Here is a 20,451-nt window from a genome sequence, read left to right on the forward strand (position 1 = left end):
GGGGAACTGCGCCACTTCCACAAACTAATCCTTTCCAGAACAAATTCAAGCTCTCTTGAATCTGGCTGCAGACCTGTCACTCAGGATTAGCTGTAAAATCAATCTATTATAATGGGAGTAAAGGGCAGCATTGTGAAATTCTTCAGAGTGGTCATTGGACTGCATTCAGGGATGGATGTTACAAAGTGCACCAGTATGGACCGCCAGTGAGGCAAGATAGCAAGCGCCAAAGCAGCACAGAGCTTCTGAGGACCGCAAGCACTAGTGGCGCTGCCTGAATGGTGCCTGCACTGCCAACCCGGCCACTGCTGCCACCATGATTGGGGGGGTAACCAGGGGTGCCCAACATGACAACCGAGGAGGCCGTGAAGAGCCCCAAGCCCCCTCCCAGTGGCCTAGACCCGGCTGGGACTGGGAGCATCCCAACGATAGCTGAGAAGAAGAAGAAGAAGAGTTTGGATTTGATATCCCGCTTTATCAATAGCCGAAGAAGACTCAAAGCGGCTAACAATCTCCTTTCCCTTCCTCCCCCAGAACAAACACTCTGTGAGGTGAGTGGGGCTGAGAGACTTCAAAGAAGTGTGACTGGCCCAAGGTCACCCAGCAACTGCATGTGGAGGAGCGGAGATGCAAACCCGGTTCCCCAGATTGCGAGTCTACTGCTCTTAACCATTACACCAGGCCTGGAGGCCTCTGGAGCCAAACAGAAAAAAAGCAGAAACCTCCAGATAAAAACCTGGCAAGCCAAATGCCGACACGGTCTAAAAGACTTCTACAAAAACAACAAAGCTACAGAGCAGTTTGGTCAACAGCAGTGTCTACCAACTGCAATGGCTATCCATATATTATATTATGTAATGTCTCTAGCGAATCATTAAGCCATCCCTCTGATTTTTTTCTTCTCCACAACTATTCAAAGCTCTACATTGGATGATATGCCTTTCAGTTTAATGTTTACTCAAGTGAGTAGTGCTTACTTCCACAAACGAATGCTTTCAAGAACAGATTACAATGCTCTTGAACATGGTTGTCAGGGGCTCAGGAGCAGAGGCACAGGAGAGGGAGGAAATGGAGAGCGAGGGGGAGGAATCCGAGGGGAGCGTAGGCGATGACAGTGGTCCGAGGAATTCCCTGAGTCTCTCCAGCGAATCGGAAGATTCACAGAAGGGGGCGGCGATGGCCAGGGCAAGGGGGGTGCCAAGGGGGATACCCCAGAAAGAAGGGGCCAGCGGGGACTCCCAGAGCAGCAGTTGGAAATCAGGACCAGCTTCCCCACCAGAGCGCAGTGGGGGGGAGGAGTCCCAGGTATCGGGACCAGTGTGCTCACCACCAGCGAGAGGAGATGAGTCAGGATTGACCACGCCTCCATCGGAGAGCACGGAAACGGTCAAGAGGAAGGTTGCCGGCTGGGCGCACACGCCAAGTTCAAAAGTACAGGCGAGCGGCACAGCAGGTAGCCTGGATAGGGAACCAGGTCCTAAAGCCCGCCTGAAGGAGCGACAAGAGTCAGGGGGGTCAGCGTCAGAAGAGTCCAGAAAGGAGGAAACCCCGGGGGGCAGACGGACCCAGAGGAGGAAAGAACAACGGAAGAGGTGGAGTAAGGCTAGAGTCTTAAACTGGTGTATAGGGGGCGGGGACTCAGACGGAGCTTCGCCGGTCTAGGTTCTAAGACGTAGAGCTGCATGCTGCGGCTTGGAAATGGAAACTGAACTTCAATAAAGACTTTTGTACATTATCACAGACTAGCGTTGGTCCTCTGTGAGCTGGGACCTAGAGGCAGCTCTGACAACGGTGAACTCATAACTCAGGATTATCAGTAGAGAGCAGCATTGTGAAATCATTTGCAGATGAAATTATTCAACTTCAATTAGGGACGACAGCATTAATTTGAAAGTGTCCAGTATTTCCTGAACTTTCACCCATTGAAACACTCACACATATTTTTCTTTTTAGCATAATTTCTATTCATCTTCATCTTGAAACTGTTTAACATGGTGGCATTAGGTTATATCTTTGTATACATTAAAGCATATGACATACAACAATATGAGCAAGGAAGGATAATAACTAAACTGTACATCCTCTCATAGTGCCTAAATCCATTCCTATAAAGGTTATGGGGCCCAGTGAAGACAAAAATCAAAGTATTATAGTGGGTGTGCTGGATTTTCTTAAGAGAGAAGAGAGATTCAAACCAGACATTTTTTCTATTTCCTGGTGAGACCATGGTGACTTCCCTTGTCTCTGTTGTGAAAGGGATTAGCTCCCTCTTCCCTCTCAGAGCAGAAGCTAGGCGGAGAAGGTTTTGAGTCTTTCCTCTTGTGGAGATTGAAGTTTTGATTTTGAATTTGACACATTTCCACTATTTTCATTTTACATATGACCAGTCAGAATTCCATTGATGAGGGAAGCCTTAAGATACCCAGACTCTCAGAGAAAGTTCATTCAGATACAGAGAGAAGATGGAAGATGGTTGTTTAATTCGAAGCCAGAAGCAAAAAGTCACTGAACTAATTGACAGCTTGGAGATGCCAGAAGCAAACCCAGTTACCAGATCTATTATGACAGATTTTTTAAAGAACCCAGAGAAAACATAGCCATTGTCTGACATCAACAAATACATTTCAGAATCAGAATACACTGCAGCCACAGATGTTAACATACCCAACTTCCTCTACCATTCCTCATAAGGCATGGTTTCCAGACACTTTATCGTCTTGGTCACAATTCTCAGCACATCTACCAGGGAATATAATGCTTCAAGATCTTTGAAGGTAAATGCTAACATGGGAATAAATGAACCAGCTTTGTTGGTTGATCTCTATGCCTGAAGTGCCACAAGAACTCAGGGCCAGATTTTAAGTAAGAGATGCTCCAATGCTAGTTTCACGGGATTCGGCATTAAGGCAGGTAAAGGGGAACACTTAAGGTTTGTGACAAAGCACATATCAATTCTACCTGTAGGCTACTCAACCCAAATACCCTTGTTGAACAGGGGTGTTTTAAGAAAGGCTTGCATTGCACACACAGGTAGGCTAAGCAAGCCAGGAGCTTGTGAGCCTTAGAAACGTGGCAGAGCGCAGAGCTGGTGGGGCATGGGAGATGTTGTAAGCCCTATAGCAGGAGTAAGGTCCAGGTCTTCCTGAGATGTTCCAGGAGGTAGCTGGAAGGTGAATTTCTGCAGGAGACTTGTGAAGAAGAGGAAGAGCTCCATTTTGGCAAGAGTCTCACCTAAACATGCTCTCCGACCTGTATGGAAACATAGGCAGCAGAGAAACCGGGTTTAGCAGTTGCTTAATAACATCCCAAGGGATGTGGGTGGCGCTGTGGGTTAAACCACAGAGCCTAGGACTTGCCAATCAGAAGGCTGGCGGTACGAATCCCTGCGACGGGGTGAGCTCCCGTTGCTTGGTCCCTGCTCCTGCCAACCTAGCAGTTTGAAAGCACATCAAAGTGCAAGTAGATAAATAGGTACCACTCCGGCGGGAAGGTAAATGGCATTTCCATGTGCTGCTCTGCTTCACCAGAAGCGGCTTAGTCATGCTGGCCACATGACCCGGAAGCTGTACGCCAGCTCCTGTGGCCAATAAAGCGAGATGAGCGCCGCAACCCCAGAGTCGCTCACGACTGGACCTTTACCTTTAATAACATCCCAAATACTTAAAAGCAGATGGAAATGCAGAGATGAAATAACAGCTCACAGTGCCCATCTTAAAAGAATTAAGAACTCCCAATACGAGCCATCCTGCAATGCTGGAAACTGGGGTGGGGATTTTTCAGCCTGAGGGCCACATTCCCTGGTGAGCAACATTCCAGAGGTGACTCACCAACAGTGGGCAGATCTAGTGGCAGAAATGGCCACTGCAACTGATGTGATTCTTTCCTTTGCACAATAGGTTACATTCGTGGCATGTAAAAATCCCATTGACTAAGCACACACTATGCAGGTGTACACAAAAGTAAAAAAAAAAAGTTACCTGCGGAGAAAGGCATGAAAGCATCTCTCTTTATGAATTCTCCATCAGAATTAAGAAAATGTTCTGGATAGAATTTATGTGGTTTCTCCCATTGAGATTCATCGTGCAGCACAGAGGACAGCAATGGCATGATGTATGTCCCCTGCAAAAACAAAGCAAGAGCTATTTTAAAATAAAGCATATGCCTCTGGTACAATAAATACTGACTGCAGGAGAAATGAGATTTTTAGTTCACTTGAGAAATGTCTTTCATTTGAAAAACTTTAACATATAAACCATGATCTCCCACCAGAAATGGTTTCTTTTCCAACCTTGTGCTCCTTCCCATTGAGATCTGTTTAACGGGTTGAAGATGACGCTGAAGAGCTTGCTTACAGTGCAATCCTATACAAGTCTGCACAGATGTCACCCACAATGAAGTCCAAGGGGCTTACTCCCAGGAAACCTTAAGATATATTGTAAATAGTAGGCAGCAGTTCAATGAAATGGATCACCTTTGGAATGAAGTAGCCATTAAGGGTAACATCTGTAGCCGTGGCATGTGGCAAGTTGGTTGGGACAATATCAGCAAATCTCTGGATCTCATGGACCACAGCATCTGTATAAGGCATTTTTGTTCGGTGTTCAATCCTTGGCTGAGAAGATCCAACAACCCTTGCAATTTCTTCTTGGACCTTTACTGGGAGGAAACAAAAAAAGAAAGCATTCATTTTTCTGCCGAGATAATCTGTTTGACTTTGGCCTCTTAAAATATTAATCTCCGCAGCATAGAACTGCCATAAACTGGTTCTCCAATTTCCCGGACTCACAAATTTAATCTCTAGAATTTGACAAAGGTATTTTTAAATAAGACAAACATTTTAATCAATAACCTGATATACTGAGGGAGAGAAATGCATCCAGGATAATTATTAAAATATCACTGCTGGAAATATCCTGAAGCGGTAGCATTTACAGTGGTATCTCGGGTTAAGAATTTAATTTGTTCTGGAGGTCTGTTCTTAACCTGAAACTGTACTTAACCTGAAGCACCACTTTAGCTAATGGGGCCTCCTGTTGCCGCTGCATCACCACTGCACAATTTCTGTTCTCATCCTGAAGCAAAGTTCTTAACCCGAGGTACTATTTCTGGGTTAGTAGAGTCTGTAACCTGAAGCGTATGAAACTGAAGCATATGCAACCTTGAGGTACCACTGTACATATAAAGGCAGAAAACAAAGATTTCTGGATCCTACAGAGCCAGACAAATTTTGGAGAAAATATGGGCAAGAATTAGCTAGAGAAAGGGCATTTGAACTTGAAGGTGGAAGATTCAACAGAGGTGGAGAAATAAATAAGGAACAAGATGGCTTTGAAAATTCTAACTTGGAATGTTAATAGGCTAAATAATAGGACTAAATGAATAAAATTGAACATGTAAAGAGGTTAAACTTGGATGTTATATGCCTCCAAGAAAATTGAACATGTAAAGAAGTTAAACTGGGATGTTATATGCCTCCAAGAAACACATTGTGAAGAAACAGAAGAATTTTAATAAATAAAAGGCATGGAAAGGAGTTTGTACCTTCTGATATAACAAAGAGGGGAGTTGCAATGTGTATAAAACCTGAGCTGGACCCAAAACAATTACAGTGGTACCTTGGGTTAAGTACTTAATTCGTCTGTAACCTGAAGCGTATGTAACCTGAAGTGTATGTAACCCGAGGTACCACTGTATTAAAAAATGAACAAAAGCAGTTTTAGAAGAAATGGGTAAATATTTAGAAGACAGCATACTACGTAAGATACCAAAATGATGGAATTACAGCAAGCTATTTTACAGGCAAAATTAGGGAAGGCATGTGCACCTGATGGACTTTCAGCAATATGTTATTAAAAAATTACAAGATTACCTGATGCAACCTTTAAAAGATATTATGAATATAACTTTGAATACAGGCCAGTTACCCAAATACTGGAAGAGTACAAACATAACTTTGATTCATAATCAAAATAGGGATCCAAAGCTGGTTAAGAGCTATTAACCAATTTCATTGTTGAATAACAATTATAAACTGTTTGCAGACAGATTAGCTAATAGGTTTAAAACTGTATTATAATAAATCTTCATTGCGGTTCAAAGTCCCATAGAGCAATTTCAGAAAAACATACAGTTAAGACAGTCAACCACACAAGAAAGAGCAACAGAGGGGGTCATTTTGTTTTGTCTCTAGCATGATAATCTTTGTTTCTTATAACTTCCGAAAGAAACTTTGCCACGGCCAGTGTCATATCATTAGACCTGTCATCCAAAAGATATTTAGCATGGGAGGCTTCAGATTTTCCCAGCAGATTTGCCAGTAGGGGTTTGATCAGTTGGTCGTACTGCCACAATGCAGTAAGATATGCGCCATGCAATCGATGTCCTGAGAACATAAACAAAGCCTATTCTGATAAGGGATGCCGCTCAGTCAACCATTTAGCACAGGGGTCAGCAAACATTTTAAGCAGGGGGCCAATCCACTGTCCCTCAGACCTTGTGGGGGGCTGGGCTATGTTTTTATTTGGGGGGGGGGATGAACGAATTCCTATGCCCCACAAATAACCCAGAGGTGCATTTTAAATAAAAAGACACTCATGCAAAAACACGCTGATTGTGGTTCGAGGACCCGACCCCCGCAATGTGGAAAGAATACACAAGGACACGTGATATAAGGTTAATGGGCAAGGAAAGGCCACAACTTTATTGATTACAGCAGTGAAAAGGTATTGGCTTAGGCATTGGATTTCTTGAACAAGGGGGTTTATTCACCAGTAGGTGGAGCCTGTTGATGCCGATCCAACTATAGGCTCACCCCTAATGTCACCGAGGGTCGTGCCATGGCTCCCGCCAAGCAGGCATCGGACAGAATACACGACCGCCAGATTCCTTTAACGGAATACCCCTAAAAATTGAAGGCATAGGCGATGGTCTCACCTAGCTCTTCGACACAGCACAACACATTATTCCAATGCCTAACCTACTCACCAATACCACAAAAAGTTGTGATGATTGCTACGAGGTAGGCGAAAAAACCAAAAAGGCCTAATGCCAAATGGAAAAACTCCTACCAGGCCCCCCAGACAACCAGGGCGACCAACCTAAGGTCCATAGCAAGGCCAGTGACCTAAGCCCTAACTAAAGGGAGTGGAGGGTGGGTGACTCGCGGTGAGAGGACGAAGAATGAGGCCGGGCGAAGGCTGGCGCCGCAGCAAAAGGCTGCTGAACACGCCCCCCCCTCAGGCACCTGGTTGGATGCCTGCTGAGGGGCGTGGGCACCAGCCAGGTGAGGTGAAGGCAGGGGGCTAACGCCCCCTGCTAGGGGCGGAGCTCGGGCTCCCGCCCACAACCACTCCCCTCTCTTGCAGGGAAGAGAGTCTTTCCCGGACTGTCCGTGGGCCGATTTAGAAGGTGATTGGGCCAGATACGGCCCCCGGGCCTTAGTTTGCCTACTCATGATTTAGCACTTCCGATGGAAATACACTTAGTCTGGCTTTTGTAAATAAATGCTGATAGGTTGGTACAGTCAGGTTCCTAAGATATGAGGCTATCTGGATGGTGTACTCATGTTGGATTCCTGCGGCTACTGGGCCACAAATTGCATGAGATCAAGATCACTATGTGAAATGTCCTTTGCCTCAGGGATTCAAGGGCAGTCTCATAGGCCAGATGATACAAGATTACCGAATGCAAGCTTTAAAATATATTTTGAATATAACTTGGAATGTAGGAGAGTTACCCAAATCCTGGAAGAGTGCATACATAACTTTGATTCATAAGCAAAATAGAGATCCAAAGCTGGTTAAGAGCTATCAACCTATTTCGTTGTTGAATAACGATTATAAACTGTTTGCAGACATATTAGCTAATGGGTTGAAAACTGTATTAAGGCTGGATCAGGCTGATTTTTTGCTGGGAAGACAAATGAAAGATAATAATAGAAACATAATTGATGTAATAGAATATTTAGTAGTGAGGAATGAAAAATGGGCAGCTTTAATGTTTTTAGACTGTGAGAAAGCATTTGACAACGTCTCCTGGGAATTTATATCTTTAAGGCTTTGGAATATATAGTTTGTGGAGACACTTTTAAAAAGGAGTTATGGCAATATATACTGATCCATCAGTAAGTAATGTATTGACTGAGAATTGTAAAATAACTAAAGGAAGTAGACATGGTTGCCCACTGTCACCTTCATTGTTTATAACAGTTTTAGAAGTTTTAGCACAAAGAATAAGATGTAACCAAGAAAATAAAGGAATAAAAGTGGGACAGAGACAATATAAATATATTATATATAATATAATAAAAATAAATAATAATATAATATAAATCAAAAGCTTTTGCAGATAACGTGCTGATATTTGTTGAGGAACCTATAGAGTCAACCCTGAAGGCACTGTAGGAGATTTTTTTATTTTATTTTTAGAAATAGCAGGTCTTAAAATTAATAAGATAAAACCAAACTCCTGGTGAAAAATTTGAATGATGAGAGTAAAAATAAATTACAAAGTTTATCCATCTTAAAGAGTGAAAAGAAGATTAAATATTTGGATGTGTGGTTAAGAGCAAAGAATATAAAATTGTATAAGGATAATTATTTAAAAACTTGGGTGGGAGGATATTAAAATAAATTTGCAAATATGGGTGAGAATGAAACTTTCATTACTGGGTAGGGTATCAACCATTAAAATTAATGTATTACTGAGGATATTATTTTAGTTTATGTTTCTTATTATTATTTATTGAATTTATATGCTGCCCTATATCCAGAGGTTCACAGAATAAAATCAAATATAAAACCACAAAATAAAAGCAACAACCCAATAAACGTCCCAAACCACATTTTAAAAGGTCATAGGACATTTAAGTTATTACCAGCAAGAGAGATTGTTTCAATAAATGGCAAAAATATATTTATAAATATATCTGGCAAGAGAAAAAATGAGAATAAAATATAAAATATTGATAGATGTGAAAGAGAGAGGAGGTTTCTTCCCGCCGCATATGAGATTCTATTATGAAGCACCTTGTCTATGCTGTTTGAGGGAATGATTGTTATTGAAGAATCCACATATTTTAGATTTGGAAGGTCATGACAATATTTTTGGTTGGCACGCTTACTTGAGGTATGAAAATGTGAAAGTACATAAAGGTTTTATAAACTATATAATCAGAAAAAAATGTATAGAGTATGGATAAATATAAAAACCTGTTGGAGACCAAAACACCACTATGGCTTTCACTTTGGAGAATTTAAATGAAAATAATTTAAGGATTTATCAGAGATGTTACCAACATGGTTACAATATCATCATTTGAATGAAGTCTTTAAAAGGGATATGAAGCGGGGGGTTGGGGAACAAACATCACAACTGGAAAGAGACCTGTTAAACTGTAATGTTAAAGTGATATCTAAAATGTATAAGATCTTATTGGAATGGGAGAAAAAGGACGAACAAGTGAAATCTTCAAGGATACACTGGACAATAGATATTATTAATAATATAGAAATGGATGCATGGGAACAGATATACAATTTACAGAATGTTATAGTTTAAGAGAAAACTATATGAAAATGTTATATAAATGGTATCTAACACCTAATAGATTGGCTCAAATGTATAAATCCAACTTGAATATGTGCTGGAAACGTAAAGAGAAATAAAGTACCTTTTTGATATGTGGTGGTCTAATAATAAGGTTAAAGCTTACTGGGAAATGATATAAAATGAACTGAAAAAGATGTTTAAGATGTTTAAAAAACCAGAAGTTTTTCTTTTGGAAATTTTGGGATCGGAACTACAATATATAAATTTATTTATGTATGCAACCACAGCTGCAAGAATGTTATTTGCCCATATATTTATACATAATTAAATGGAAGGAAGAAGAGGTCCTGACAAGAGAAAAAAGGATACAGAGGTTAATGGACTACACAGAAATGGCAAAACTTACCATGAGAATAATATATCAAGATAACCTTTTTTTAAAAAAAGAAGAAGAAAGGAATGGAAATGCTTTATTGAATATTAGCAAACAAACTGTAAACATACTAAGACATTGGCAGGATTAATGTAAAAACCTGCAGTTTCAATATATATGGGATATATATGGGACTATATATCTAAAAGAATATGTTGGGATAATTTGGAGTACACAGGAAGATGAAACGAAACGTAAAGAATCACAGAAAGAGGGAGAAGGGAGTTCAGGTTGAAATGCTAAACTTATGATTGAATAATTGTTGTGAGATAGATAGATATGAAAATTATAAATATTTTCTCTCTCTAATAGTTACATATATCTGGAATTAAGCTATCTCAGACTAATCGGAGACAACCCAATGAAAAGCACTCACTCTGAATTTCAGGATGTTTCATCATTAGTAACAGTCCCCAGCGCAGGGTGGTAGCAGTGGTCTCTGTGCCAGCAGCAAATAAGTTGGCCACAATAACTGTTAAGTTTTTGTTGTGGAAATATACATTCGTCTTGTTCTTCTTCTTCTCCTGGGTTGCAAAGAGTATGAACTGGTTAAAACGAATGGAGTGAGAAAATTTCATGTGCAAAGATAAAAATGAATACCTGACTGGACCCGATGATCCAAAGTATCATTGCACATCACCACAGTCGCTGAGCAGTGAGAAATTCCAGGTTTCCAGACTATGCCATCATGATGAAAGAGGGTTTATTTAAACATACAGTGGTACCTCGGGATGTGAACGGGATCTGTTCTGGAGCCCCATTCGCATCCTGAACAGAACATAAGATGCGACTGTGCGTCTTCACATGTGCTGGTCGTGTTTCACTGCTTCTGCGCATGTGTGTGATGTCATTTTGCCCGTCTGCGCATGCTCGAGCGGCAAAACCCGGAAGTAATGCACTCCGTTAGTTCGGGGTTCCCGCGGAGCGCAACCTGAAAATACTTGTCCTGAAGCGTATTTATCCCGAGGTATGACTATATATTCAACCTGAGCATAAGATAGACTATATATTCAACCTCAGCATTAAGACCCCAAAATGTCTTGCTTCTCCATAGTCACAGCTGTTGGTCTCCATCTACCAGCTAAGAGAGGAGGTTGGGGAAGCTTGGCAATCCAGCTCCTTCTTCTCTGATGCGAACCGTGGTGCTTGACTCCTCAGCCAACAGCCTTTGTTTAGACAAAGGAACTAGTGGCAGTATTTAGATGACAAGTATATGGCCCTCATCTCACAAAGAAACTTGTCTGACTGATTCAACAATAGATTCCTCCATTAGAATTAACCCTTACTGGGTACAAGGTCTTCACAAGTTGGAACGTGCTCAGGCATCATGCAGACTGACCCCACAAACCTGCAACAGTATTATGACTGCATACATGGAAGGCAGCATTTCTGGTGAACACTTGTGGAGATCTGAAAGGTTAACATAAAGTGTTGTTTTCTGCTGACATATATGGTTCTCAGTTGAACTTCTTTAATGTACTTACTCATAGTTTTAATGTATTTACTTATAGTCTAAAATGGAAAAAATGACACAGAAAAACCACATATTCATCTAGAACTGTTTCATTAAACTGAGATAGACAATGTGGTGCCCTCCATATTTTCGCCATTGCAACTCCCTTATGCCACACTTTCCAACAGGAAGAGTAACACCGATAGAGTTGCTGGTTGTAATAGCTGTCTGTCCCGCTGGGAGCCAGAGGGGAGTGAAGAGAGGAAGGAGAAAAGGGAAGAATCTTAACTGTGGTGGTTAAGAGGGAGAAGGATAAATGCCTGGCCTATTGCCAAAGAGCAAATGCTTCCCTACTGTGGAGTAACCTGCCTCACATAAGGAGCATACTTAAAATTAATTAAGTCCTAGTCCAACTGCCAACTGAGGACTGCAATACATCATAGACTACCTCTCCCCATATAAATCAACCAAGATCCTGCAGATCCATCTGAGTCTTCTTCCTGTAGCTCCTCTCCAAGAACAACGGAGAGTGGCAACATGAGAATTGGCCTTTTCAGCAGCTCCCCATTATTAACAATTTAATTGTTCATTCAATAGTTGATGCATGGCACCAACAGGCAGTGGGGTGTTTTTCAGTATTTTCACCACACTGAGCACTTTTTTTCATTCTGCTAGATGATATTTTTCAATCTTTACTCCCAGGCCTCTTGGGTTCACCTTAGTCAACTGAGAAAGTCCAAATATAGCTCTTTAATTGTTGTTCTCATCAAGTGTCTAAAACAGCCTTTCTCTGTTTCAATATGATGAGTTGTCAAGGGTTCCAACAAATCTTAACAGTAAAATAGCCCATAAATATTTGCATATTGTATCTTCATTAAATCATACCTAGTGCCACATTCCAATCTCATTTCTAGTTGGTGATGTTTCACTTCGTTGTTTTTTTAAAGGAAAGATTTCTCTCTCTTTTTTGCAATTTCATCCAGTCATTTTACAAACCTATGAGGTGAGGGGTTTTTTCTTCCTTCAATTTGTTAACTAGAATCTCACTTTCTAAATCCAATCTCTGTCACTTCCAGTCATCTTTTAACATAAATCCACCAATCTCTTTGGGCTCCACAACAGCTCTTTTATATACCCCCATTGTCATGTTTTCTTGATCGGGGATTTTTTTCAGAAATGCTGGTGAGCATGCAACCTTTGCTCCTACACAGGCAACATCTGTATCGGTAACACATTAACAATGGCCAAAGATTGGGAAAGGGGAGGAAGTATGCCATGTTGGTCCCTTCTGCAATAAGACTTCCTGACTACAACTTATGCATTCACTTGCGAATATGCCCTTAAAACATGAATTGAAAATGGCAACGCTTATTCTGCGCCAACTTAAAAGACTCCATTACCTCTTGCTGTTGGATAAGAAATGAGTCAATAAAGCTCCTCTGGTCATTTTCATCCAGATCTCTGAGGTGTTGTATGAAGGTGGCATTTATGAAGGCAAACAGCTCATCTCTGTTTTGAATGACAGTCTTATAAGCCCCCAAAAGAAAACCAAGAGCAGGAAACATGTTATATAGCTGAAAGGATAAAATGTGAAAAAAGAAGAAGAAACCATTAGGAAAGCCCAGTGCAGTTCTTTCAGCTGGGTCTCTCAAAGCATGGTTGCCCAAATACAAACAAAACTATTGAATGGCATTTGGAATGGAGGGTGGGCTACCTCAGGGCAGTGTAATTTATGTGCAACCCCAGAATAATAGGCTATGAAGGGTCTCCTCTGGAGGTTCGCCTTCAGAGAGGGAGATCTGCCCTTGGAGGCCCCTTCTGAGCCATCATGGAACCAACTATCACTTGTTCTTCCTTGTCCTTGGAGTCCCGATGGCAGTGAGGCCAGAAAGCGTGTGTGCAAAAGAGACTTTTTAATAGTTACAGGATGACTGTACCGTGTGAGTTTTCTAAATATTTCGAATCACCACCAGGTTTCTCAAGATATCAATATTCTGTGTTTTGTAGTGAATCCTGAACAATATACAATAAAGAGGTTGCCCTGCCCACTTTGCATACACCGTTATTATAATCAACTGTTTGTTTGTTTTAAATGGAAAAAATAGATTACCGTGACTGAAGAGCTTCCGAAAAGCCGGATATTTTCATTGACCAACTTCAGAAGTCTTATGTATTTGGGATCTTCATAATCAAATCGCTTGTCTAGTAGTATGGCCACTATAATATTGGAAACAGCTGCATTCATAATTGTGACGGTCTCAAACGGGTTTCCTATACATAAATATGATAGTTAAACAAAAATATTCTGTTGAAATTCCAAGTATGGAAAGGGCATTGTTTTCAAGTCTGTTCTTTCTTGACATAAATCCCTAGTGGGAGCTTCCCTATGTGTAGACCTCATTTATCAAAGAAACTAAACCTAAGTGGTGCTGGATGTGGCCATAGCTGGGCTAAGAAATGCTTGGAAGTCACAGGAGTTACTGCAGTGCAATCTGCACATTACAGGAATAGACCAATTGCAGGGAACCCTGGGATCTGTGCTTCTGGAAGTTAGGAATATGTAACACAATAGTCTTGGCACCTTTAAACAATGGTAGTGTAGCTATACACCAGAGGAAAACACCAACCCACCTTCGTAAGATTCAAATTTCTTTATCAGGACACTGCATTCCTCAAGAATTCTGTCCTCTATGGTCCTCTTTCCCATTCCGTAGTCCCGTAATGTGCTTAAAGCAAACCGCCGCATCACTTTCCAGTTTTCACCATTAGACAGACTTACACCTGAAAATGGGAGGAAAGGTTTCATGTTTGTATGGCCGTTGAACAAAGAATCAATAAATTATGTTCTGCATTTCTTCCATGGAACTGAGAGTGGATCCCAGCTATTTTCTCAGTCAGACCTCTGAGCTTTGACAAAGTAGCTGGTAGATGTGCCATCACAGCATGACCTGAGAACAAATAGATAGATAGGATATAGTAGAGAGTTGTTTGTACATGACAGTGGTCACAGCAGCACTCAGCTTGTTACTTTGTATTTGATGAGCAGACATTATGCCTTTTTAATTTATCCTCTCTGTGTAGGCTATGCCGGAAAATGGTCAGTCAGTTTCCCCTTGGTGTGTGGCATTACTTTTCCATGTGACTATTATTCACAATTCTCCTGCCCCATTCTCCCCCAGCTCTACAATATGACTGTTGGGAAGAAGGTGGGAATGTGAAAGGTTTCCTTTAACTGGTCTCCATTTTTGTTTCTTCAACAGAGCCCCACTGAGCCACTGAAAGTCAACACCAAAAAAAGTTGGTCTGGTCTACTCTTTTTAACATTTTAGCTTGATCTGCAGAAATTGACAGGCGACACTTTTTGTGACACATTCTCAGCCTAATGCCTACAGATACACTGTCAATTTCAATGGCACTGAGGTGGGTTGAAGAATTCACAAGGATTTCCCCCACAGGAAACAATGGATTTCGTTGACTTGCTTTGCAAACGCTCATGTTACGAACCATTTCTTGGGAACAGATTGTGTTCACCTGGTGAGACCAGTGTGTGTTTGCAGGCATTACCAGTTCCAGTAGAAAGGGAGGTGCCTCACCAAAGCCTTGCGCAAGCTCTTGAAATAATGCAAAGGTAGGCCTGTCTGCAAATGCGTCCGCCTGATTAACCAGAGCCTCCTTTACTGTCTCATATCCTGTCAACACCACAATTTTCCGGGGTCCCATTTGGATGCTGAAGATGGGGCCATATTGCTTGGACAACTGGAATTCAACAGAAGAAAAAGTGAGAAAGAGAGTTTTGGCATACCCAAAGAATATATTAATGTAAATCATCTCTGACAGAACCAAGACTGCATTAGCTTGCACATTTACCTGAGAGTAAAGGCTCTTTTATACAATCCACAGAATCTAGTAGCACAGTTTGACTGTTAGACTGTTATCAGTTTTTTTCAAGAACAGAATCCAAATAACATAATGATAAATTAAAAGAGCATTGTCTATGCCACTATCCTCTTCGATACATTTGCTACTAATAGCTGTAGCAGCAACAGTTGCTCGACTCATGATACAGCAGCTCAGCCTTTTCACCCAGTTCAGTAGACTCCACCTTGGGAGCAGGGCCAGGGCGGGAGAGTGCTAGAGTCAAGTTGCATGGGATGTTTAGTCAAGTTGCATGGGATCAATTCCAAACTGTTACCTCCAAGGATGTGGATAGGCTGCTTGGACAAGTGCAACTGACCACCTGTCTCCTTCATCCTTGCCCATTCTGGCTCATAAAAGCTCTGCGGGGTGGTGCATGCTTCACCCTGTTAAAGAGCCTTCCCAAACCTGCTGAAAGTGAACTATTACCCAGTCTCAAATCTTCCATTCTTTGGCAAGGTGATTGAGCAGGTGGTTGCTGAACAACTCCAGGCACGCCTGGAGGATGCGGACCATTTGGATCCCTTCCAATTTGGATTCAGGCCTCATCATGGGACTGAAACTGTGGGCCAGTGATCTCTGGCCAGCTAAGGACAAAGGTGAAAGCTGTTTCCTATTTCTGCTGGATCTCTCAGTGGCCTGTGATACCATCGACCATTACATCCTTCTGGACCGTCTAGAGGGGCTGGGAGTTGGAAAGACTGCTCTCTCTCTCTATATATATATTTTAATATTTATTAAAGATTTTCTTAGTACAATAAAGAAAAGAAACAAAAGAACAACAAAGAAGAAAAAAAGAAAAAGCACTTACATCTTATACAAAAAGCATACCACAACCAAATCAATTAGACAATAAACATATTTTCTTCGCTTTTTGGACTTCCTCACATCTCTCGTTCCTGCGTTCCTGGTTTATAAAACTTTAACCAGCAAATTATCACCTTATTTCAATTCTTATTTTATAATTTTCCAATATTGTGTCTCTAGCTTTAGATACTTTTATCCAAACCTTAAATACTTACTTTAGACATAATATTTATCCAAAACTTATATTTTCTTAAATTTCACTTATGTTCATAATCTTTTCAACTAGCTTAGTGGTGCCATGTTATTTACAATCTTGCATCTTTCTTAACACTCATACAATTTGCAATGTTTTTGTAAATAGTCCTTAAATTTCTTCCAGTCCTCTTCCACTGCTTCCTCTCCCAGGTCTCGGATTCTGCCAGTCATTTCTGCAAGTTCCATGTAGTCTATCAGTTGCATCTGCCATTCTTCCAGTGTGGGCAAGTCTTGGGTTTTCCAATGTTTGGCTACAAGTATCCTTGCTGCTGTTGTTGCATACATAAAGAATGTTCGGTCCTTCTTTAACACCCTCTGGCCAACAGTCTGGAAAGACTGCTATAGAGTGGTTTTGCTCCTTCCTCCTGGACCGTGTCCAGAAAGTGGTGTTGGGAGATAACTGTTCATGCCCCTGGGCTCTCACTTGTGGGGTGCCTCAGGGTCCCATCCTCTCCTCCATTATTTTCAACATCAACATGAAGCTGCTGGGAGGGATCATCAGGAGGTTTGGGCTACATGTTCATCAGTATGCGGATGATAACCAGCTCTACCTCTCTTAAAACAGAACAGTGAAGGTCCTGTGTGAGTGTCAGGAGGCGGTTGGAGGTAGATGGTGGCTTAATTGAGGCTGAATCCTGACAAGACAGAAGTACTGTTTTGCAGGGACAGGGGGTGGTCAGGTGTGGAGGACTCCCTCATCCTGAATGGGGTAACTGTGCCCTGGAAGGAACAGGTGCGCAGCCTTGGAGTAATTTTGGACTCACAGCTGCCCATGAAGGCACAGGTCAATTATTTGTCCAGGGCCGCTGTCTACCAGAACCATCTGGTACACAGGCTGAGACCCTACCCGCCCGCAGACTGCCCGCAGACTGTCTCGCCAGAGCGGTGCATGCTCTAGTTATCTCCCGCTTGGACTACTGCAATACGCTCTACGTGGGGCTACATTTGAAGGTGACCCAGAAACTGCAACTAATCCAGAATGCAGCAGCTAGACTGGTTACTGGGAGTGGCTGCCGAGACCATATAACACCGGCCCATAAAGACCAATATTGGCTACCAGTACATTTTTAAGCACAGTTCAAAGTGTTGGTGGTGACCTTCAAAGCCCTAAATGGCCTCGGCCCAGTATACCTGAAGGAGCGTCACCACCCCCATCATTGAGCCCGGACACTGAGATCCAGCTCTGAGGGCCTTCTAGCGGTTCCCTCACTGTGAGAAGTGAGGTTACAGGGAACCAGGCAGAGGGCCTTCTTGGTAATGATGCCCGCCCTGTGGAATGCCCTCCCATCAGATGTCAAGGAAATAAACAACTATCTGAATTTTGAAGTAAGTTTTAAAGTTTGGTGTTTGATCATGTTTGATCATGTTCCCAATCTGTTGGGAGCCATCCAGAGTGGCCGGGGAAACCCAGCCAGATGGGTGGGGTATAAATAATAAGTTATTATTAAATTATTATTATTATTATTCAGTTGCGGCAGCACAAATATTTGCTAGGAATAATCAGAAAACCAGAACAAAGTAGGCAGTTGTAAGGATAAATGTGATTATACCTTGAATGGCACCTCTCAAATCTTGTTTAGAAAGATAGGCTGAAGGAGGAGGCTGGGCTGGGCAAGGTTTGCATTGGCACCTTTGCATCCTTGAAAATGGAGGCAGAGTCAAACGGGATTCGATACCAAACACCTTGTTCAAATTACCAATTATAAAATGCAACTAGGTCCTATGATTGGGAAAGATAAGAGGCGGTTCTGTAGCACACAAAGGGGAGATGAGATTTATGTAATGTAATATGTAGTAGTAGTAATAATAATAATTTTCTACCCCGCTCATCTGACTGGGCTGCCCAGTACCCTTTAGCCTTGCCATGAGAAGAACTGGAATCTTTACCTTTAACATGGTTCTGTGAGGCCTCTTGAGATCCATGATGTGGAGATTCCCAATGAGAGGTAAAGGCCTCGGTCCTGGTGGAAGTTTTTGGGAGCTCTTGTTCCAGAAAGTGCCCAGTTTCAAAACAAAGGAAACCATGAGGATAAAGAGGAACAACGCTGGAATCGGCTCTGTCCAATCCATTTCGTTTTTGCAAGCAATTATTTGGGGTAGTGGCTATAATGAAAGCTACAGTGCAATTTGGTCAAGAACAATGTCTTGCAACTGCAGTGAGCAACACATATATTATGCTAGGTACTGTCTCTAGCAAATTATTAAACCATCCAGTAAAATGGAAATGTGTTCTGATTTGCCCCTCTGATTTTTTTATTCTTCTCCACAAAGACTCTCCTCCCTGAAAGAGAGGGGAGTGGTTGTGGGTGGGAGCCTGAACACCGCCCCTAGCAGGGGGCATAGCCCCCTGCCTCCAGCTCACCTGGCTGGCGCTCACGCCCCCCCGGTGGCCGTCCAACCAGGTGCCGTGGGGGGGGCGTGTCCAGCAGCCTTGATGCTGCAGCGTCAGCCTCTCCCCGGCCTCATTTCTCTTCGTCGTCCTGTGCGAGTCACCCACCCTCCACTCCCATTGAGTTAGGGCTTAGGTCATTGGCCTTGCTATGGACCTTAGGTTGGTCGCCCTGTTTGCACGGGGGGCCTGGTAGGAGTTTTTCCATTTGGCATTAGGCTTTTTGGTTTTTCGCCTACCTCGTAGCAATCGTCACAACTTTTGTGGTATTGGTGGGTAGGTTAGGCATTGGAATAATGTGCTGTGGTGTGTCAAAGTGCTAGGTGTGGCCATCGCCTATGCCTTCAATGTTTAGGGGTATTCCGTTAAAGGAATCTGGCGGTCGTGCATTCTGTCCGATGCCTGCTTGGCGGGAGGCCATGGCACGACCCTCGGTGACAGCAGGGGTGAGCCTATAGTTGGATTAGCATCAACAGGTGATGAACCCCTGGTGAATAAACCCACTTGTTTCGCGATCCAATGCCTAAGCCAATACCTTTTCATTGCTGTAATCAATAAAGTTGTGGCCTTTTCTAGCCCATTAACCTTATATCACGTGTCCCTGTGTCTTCTTTTCACGTCGCGGTGGTCGGGTCCTCGAACCACAACTATTAAAATCTGTACATGGGATGATTTACCTTTCAGTTTAATGTTTACTCAAGTGAGTGGTGCTTACTTCCAAAAAACTGTTGCCTCCCAGAACAGATTCAAATTCTCTTGAATCTGGCTGCAGACATGTCACCCAGATTATGTATAAATTAATCTGTTATAAGGGGAGTAAAGGGCAGCATTCTGAAATTCTTTGGAGTAATCATTGAACTGCATTCAGGGATGGATGTTACAAAGTGCACCAGTATGGACTGCCGGTGAGGCAAGATGGCAAGCGCCAAGGTCAGCATGGAGCTTCTGAGGACCACAAGCACCAATGGCATTGTCTGGATGGTACCTGCACCGCCATCAGACCATGATTGGGGGGTAACCAGGGGTGCCCAACGCAACAACTGAGGAGGCCGTGAACAGCCCCAAGACGACTCCCAGTGGCCTCGACCCGCTGGGACTGGGAGCATCCCACCGATAGCTGAGTAGAGCTTCAAGGCCTGGAGGTCTCCGGAGCCAAACAGAAAAAAAGCAAAAACCTCCAGATAAAAACCTGGCAACCCAAAGGTCGACCCGGTCTAAAAGACTTCTACAAAAACAACAAAGCTACAGAGCAGTTTGGTCAACAGCAGTGTCTACCAACTGCAATGAGCTATCCATATATTATGTTATGTAATGTCTCTAGCGAATCATTAAGCCATCCTTCCAATTTTTTTTCTTCTCCACAACTATTCAAAGCTGTACATTGGATGATATGCCTTTCAGTTTAATGTTTACTCAAGTGAGTGGTGCTTACTTCCACAAACGAATGCTTTCAGGAACAGATTACAATGCTCTTGAACATGGCGAACTCATAACTCAGGATTATCAGTAGAGAGCAGCATTGTGAAATCATTTGCAGATGAAATTATTCAACTTAAATCAGGTACGACAGCATTTACTTTGAAATGGTCCTGTATTTCCTGAACATTCTCCCATTGAAACACTCACACATATTTTTCTTTTTAGCATAGT

At 42.4% G+C, this 20,451-nt stretch overlaps 1 protein-coding gene and 1 long non-coding RNA gene across 3 annotated transcripts in view; one reads left to right on the plus strand and one right to left on the minus strand.

The window, feature by feature from the left end:
• Positions 1-1,946: 1,946 nt before the first annotated feature.
• LOC309367286 overlaps positions 1,947-20,451 on the plus strand; it is a 119,440-nt gene continuing 100,935 nt past the window's right edge. The window contains exon 1 of the long non-coding RNA XR_014166983.1: positions 1,947-2,113. This is a non-coding gene — a long non-coding RNA (uncharacterized lncRNA). The remainder of the gene's footprint in view (positions 2,114-20,451) is intronic.
• Positions 2,840-18,503, minus strand: LOC309367066 (cytochrome P450 2K6-like). Of its 2 annotated transcripts, none has more exons than XM_081906346.1 (9): positions 18,300-18,503; positions 15,029-15,191; positions 14,067-14,216; positions 13,546-13,706; positions 12,836-13,009; positions 10,359-10,527; positions 4,472-4,656; positions 3,978-4,119; positions 2,840-3,249 (listed from the first exon to the last, which is right to left on the minus strand). In XM_081906346.1, the coding sequence occupies exons 1-9, from the start codon at positions 18,480-18,482 to the stop codon at positions 3,062-3,064; spliced, it is 1,515 nt and encodes a 504-aa protein (XP_081762472.1). In that variant the 5' UTR covers positions 18,483-18,503; the 3' UTR covers positions 2,840-3,061. The 2 variants fall into 2 exon arrangements, with proteins under 2 accessions (XP_081762472.1, XP_081762473.1); XM_081906347.1 differs by having other exon boundaries at positions 2,841-3,249; positions 10,359-10,506.

Source organism: Podarcis melisellensis, assembly GCF_964234715.1.
Source record: "Podarcis melisellensis genome assembly, chromosome: 3".
Classification (NCBI taxonomy): domain Eukaryota; kingdom Metazoa; phylum Chordata; class Lepidosauria; order Squamata; family Lacertidae; genus Podarcis; species Podarcis melisellensis.